This window comes from Poromitra crassiceps (genome assembly GCF_964638095.1).
Source record: "Poromitra crassiceps genome assembly, chromosome: 20".
Classification (NCBI taxonomy): Eukaryota; Metazoa; Chordata; class Actinopteri; order Beryciformes; family Melamphaidae; genus Poromitra; species Poromitra crassiceps.
The window spans coordinates 26,992,008-26,997,007 of NC_139637.1; the positions used below are offsets into that span (position 1 = coordinate 26,992,008).

The 5,000-nt window shown below is 47.6% G+C and overlaps 1 protein-coding gene across 1 annotated transcript in view; it reads right to left on the reverse strand.

Moving 5' to 3' along the window:
- itpr3 (inositol 1,4,5-trisphosphate receptor, type 3) overlaps positions 1 to 5,000 on the reverse strand; it is a gene marked incomplete at its 5' end in the record, with an annotated part of 192,045 nt that overhangs the window by 40,643 nt on the left and 146,402 nt on the right. Inside the window, one exon of the mRNA XM_083657123.1 lies at positions 2,287 to 2,382. Coding sequence (XP_083513249.1) covers positions 2,287 to 2,382 — 96 coding nt within the window. The remainder of the gene's footprint in view (positions 1 to 2,286; positions 2,383 to 5,000) is intronic.

The following is a 5,000-nucleotide window of genomic DNA, read 5'->3' on the forward strand; positions in this document are numbered from 1 at the left end:
TAGGGCAGAAGCAGCTTGTTGAGATTTTAAAACAGGCAGTGTAGGGCAGAAGCAGCTTGTTGAGATTTAAAAACAGGCAGTGTAGGGCAGAAGCAGCTCATTGAGATTTAAAAACAGGCAGTGTAGGGCAGAAGCAGCTTGTTGAGATTTTAAAACAGGCAGTGTAGGGCAGAAGCAGCTTGTTGAGATTTAAAAACAGGCAGTGTAGGGCAGAAGCAGCTTGTTGAGATTTTAAAACAGGCAGTGTAGGGCAGAAGCAGCTTGTTGAGATTTTAAAACGGGCAGTGTAGGGCAGAAGCAGCTCGTTGAGATTTTAAAACAGGCAGTATAGGGCAGAAGCAGCTCGTTGAGATTTTAAAACAGGCAGTGTAGGGCAGAAGCAGCTTGTTGAGATTTTAAAACGGGCAGTGTAGGGCAGAAGCAGCTTGTTGAGATTTTAAAACAGGCAGTGTAGGGCAGAAGCAGCTTGTTGAGATTTAAAAACAGGCAGTATAGGGCAGAAGCAGCTCGTTGAGATTTTAAAACAGGCAGTGTAGGGCAGAAGCAGCTTGTTGAGATTTTAAAACGGGCAGTGTAGGGCAGAAGCAGCTTGTTGAGATTTTAAAACAGGCAGTGTAGGGGCCAGCCTAACATGCAGAGGCAGCTCGTTCCACAGTTTGGGGGCTGCAACGGCACGATCTCCCCTGAGCTTAAGCCTTGCATTTGGTTTGTAGTAACATACAAGTACCACAAGACGGCAGTAGCTCCATTTTAACACATTGAGTGCCAGCGACGCCATATGGCGTCAAGAGAAATTTACCGCAGGCTGCCAGCGACGCCAAATGGCGTCAATAACTCCAAATAGTTTTTTTGACGGGGGGGTGTCGATCTAAGCCTCTTACATCGCCTCTTACAATATGAGAGCTATTGAATGTGTCTAACCTATTTTACAGAACACTTAGGTGGCGACAGCGCTCTCCAGATGAGAGAACGTGGAGTAAAACACACAGAAGAAGTCGTTGGGGAAAAGGAAATCGCATCGCATCCGTCCGTATGCAGCTGCTTCATTGAAGCATAATGTTAGCTGTGCCCCTGCAGCAGCCAATCTGCTGTCACAATTGAGCACCTCCGTGTCCGCTGCTACAGCCATCCGCATGTGGAGTTGTTATTATTCTCAACTGGAAGCATGGGAGCTGGTGACAAATACACGCGGCTGTAAAAAAGCTGGATGTAGCGGACTTTTCAGAGAGCAGAGCAAACGCAGAGCAAACGCACTCACCCAGAGAGACACTCCTCCCACAACGGGGGGGGGGGAGGAGGAGGGGGGGGGGGGGGGTTGGGACACGCAGGCCACTACAGCATACAACAGACCCAGGCAGCTGCAGCAGGCTCGATGCACAGAGAGCAAACAAGCTAGAATAGGCTATCTGATGCCCACCAGCAGTAAATCAAGACCAGCAAGAAGGTGTAGGGTCTGCGCACGCAGGGGCCAGCGCTGCTGGTTGCAGCTAAAAAATATTATTTGGCCAAACAAAATTCCTTTGTTTTCACTCTTTTATTGAAGGAAATTATTTTTGAGGTGTCATTACATCAGAAAATATTAGCAATGAGTCAATGATGTGCTTGAAATGCTTCCTTTCACAAAAGGCTGAATATCTCAGGTTTCTAGAAAAAAATGGCTGTTTTTGGTCAAATCAAGCTATCTTCTCCGGCTCATAACTAAAGAACGGAAAATGGGATCAATAAACTTTTTTTTGCAGGTGATAGAAGAGTCTCATCGTTATTTGTGCATGTTCAGTGTTTACATAGTAATTATTAAAGAAATTATATGACTGTTTTAAAATGCATTGCGGCCTATGTGGCACAGTACAGCACCTTTTGCCCAAGGGCCGTGGCACTCAAAGTGTTAAGTACCATATGGGACCCATGCAAGAGTCAGTGAGTGAATTTTACACAACACCCCATAACAGGTTAGCCCGCTCAGCCATTGCGATTAGCATAATTATCGGTAATGCATTGCAGTACCAGAAAACAGCTAGCTTACGAACACCAACAGAAGCAGATCAGAAATCAAGGAGGCTTGGTACTAATTATGAGCAAATATACTTATCAAACAGAGGCCATTAGAAATGAGGGCCTCTCCAAAATCAATGACAAAATACTGATGGAATGAAATGCTTTGATATAACAAAAATATAATTTGAATTAAATTTTAATTTTCATAATAGAGAAAATGTAAGGAAAACGAGAAGAAAGGAAGGAAGGAAGGAGAGAAAAGGAAGGAGATATAGAGGCAAAGGTTCTGACCAGCTCTCTGGGTCGGAGGTTGAACAGGATTCTCTCCGCATTCTCGCTGTCATGACGACTCTCCATCAGAGCCAGCAGCAGCTTGGAGGCGTTGTCCTGGCAACCGGAGAAAACGGTCAACAACAACAACAACAACGCTTGTTACCAGCCAAGCTTAGGGTTTAGTATTGGAGCACCATTTTAGAGAAGATTATTTGTTCCACTTTTGGAACCATGTGACCATGGACGCCTCATGCAACCAGCAGAGCAGAGCTGGCTGGGAAGAGCTCCCCAGACCAGGAGCAGCCAGCTACAGTAGCATGGTGAGTGGTTACCCTCTCTTTCATTGATCAAATCAGCCTCACTTATTGTTCTATGTTCAGTGTGTTAAGGGTATATTAAAGTTTTTCGCTGGCATCGAGTTTACATACAAAGTCAATGCAAAAGAGCGATTGAGCGTACTGTATATTCGCCCGGGAGAAAAATCGATGGGCGTCCGAGATGAAATATCCCAACTCGAGCGAAATTTCGCTGGCATCAGTCGCTCGCTGTTCAACGCTGATTGGCTGCCGTGTGAGAGCGAGTCAAGGATCACACTGGCTTGGAACAAACCGCTGGTTTATTGTGTGGCAACAAACCGCATTGACAGCTGATTGACAGGCTGACAGCTGACATGAAGTGAAGTCTGTACTACCGGTATAGAGCTCGCGTTAGGAGCACGCTGATAGGCTTAGCTTGTAAACAACTACGGTGGCTTGTAGTGGACAAACATCATGACATTGCGTAACGTTATAGCCCCCAGATGTCCGTCAATTCTTGTGCCTGTTGACGAGTGATTTAAACAGAGCGACAGAGCGATTCCAAAGAGTTGAATCGAGCGACAGAGAGAAAAATAAATAAAGCTTAACAAGTATGAAAAGGGTCCTGGTCACACCTCTGGGTACAGTAAAGTGTGAAAAGGGTCCTGGTCACACCTCTAGGTACAGTAAAGTGTGAAAAGGGCCCTGGTCACACCTCTGGGTACAGTAAAGTGTGAAAAGGGCCCTGGTCACACCTCTAGGTACAGTAACATGTGAAAAGGGCCCTGGTCACACCTCTGGGTACAGTAAAGTGTGAAAAGGGTCCTGGTCACACCTCTGGGTACAGTAAAGTGTGAAAAGGGTCCTGGTCACACCTCTGGGTACAGTAAAGTGTGAAAAGGGCCCTGGTCACACCTCTGGGTACAGTAACGTGTGAAAAGGGTCCTGGTCACACCTCTAGGTACAGTAACATGTGAAAAGGGCCCTGGTCACACCTCTGGGTACAGTAAAGTGTGAAAAGGGTCCTGGTCACACCTCTGGGTACAGTAAAGTGTGAAAAGGGCCCTGGTCACACCTCTGGATACAGTAAAGTATGAAAAGGGCCCTGGTCACACCTCTGGGTACAGTAAAGTATGAAAAGGGTCCTGGTCACACCTCTAGGTACAGTAACATGTGAAAAGGGCCCTGGTCACACCTCTAGGTACAGTAAAGTGTGAAAAGGGCCCTGGTCACACCTCTGGGTACAGTAAAGTGTGAAAAGGGCCCTGGTCAGTAAAGTGTGAAAAGGGCCCTGGTCACACCTCTAGGTACAGTAACGTGTGAAAAGGGCCCTGGTCACACCTCTGGGTACAGTAAAGTGTGAAAAGGGCCCTGGTCACACCTCTGGGTACAGTAAAGTGTGAAAAGGGTCCTGGTCACACCTCTAGGTACAGTAAAGTGTGAAAAGGGCCCTGGTCACACCTCTAGGTACAGTAATGTGTGAAAAGGGCCCTGGTCACACCTCTGGGTACAGTAAAGTGTGAAAAGGGCCCTGGTCACACCTCTGGGTACAGTAAAGTGTGAAAAGGGCCCTGGTCACACCTCTAGGTACAGTAACATGTGAAAAGGGCCCTGGTCACACCTCTGGGTACAGTAACATGTGAAAAGGGCCCTGGTCACACCTCTAGGTACAGTAACGTGTGAAAAGGGTCCTGGTCACACCTCTGGGTACAGTAAAGTGTGAAAAGGGCCCTGGTCACACCTCTGGGTACAGTAAAGTGTGAAAAGGGCCCTGGTCACACCTCTGGGTACAGTAAAGTGTGAAAAGGGCCCTGGTCACACCTCTGGGTACAGTAAAGTATGAAAAGGGCCCTGGTCACACCTCTAGGTACAGTAACATGTGAAAAGGGCCCTGGTCACACCTCTGGGTACAGTAACGTGTGAAAAGGGCCCTGGTCACACCTCTGGGTACAGTAACGTGTGAAAAGGGTCCTGGTCACACCTCTGGGTACAGTAACATGTGAAAAGGGTCCTGGTCACACCTCTGGGTACAGTAAAGTGTGAAAAGGGCCCTGGTCACACCTCTGGGTACAGTAAAGTGTGAAAATGGTCCTGGTCACACCTCTAGGTACAGTAAAGTGTGAAAAGGGCCCTGGTCACACCTCTGGGTACAGTAACGTGTGAAAAGGGTCCTGGTCACACCTCTAGGTACAGTAACGTGTGAAAAGGGCCCTGGTCACACCTCTGGGTACAGTAAAGTGTGAAAAGGGCCCTGGTCACACCTCTGGGTACAGTAAAGTGTGAAAAGGGCCCTGGTCACACCTCTGGGTACAGTAAAGTGTGAAAAGGGCCCTGGTCACACCTCTGGGTACAGTAAAGTGTGAAAAGGGCCCTGGTCACACCTCTGGGTACAGTAAAGTGTGAAAAGGGCCCTGGTCACACCTCTGGGTACAGTAA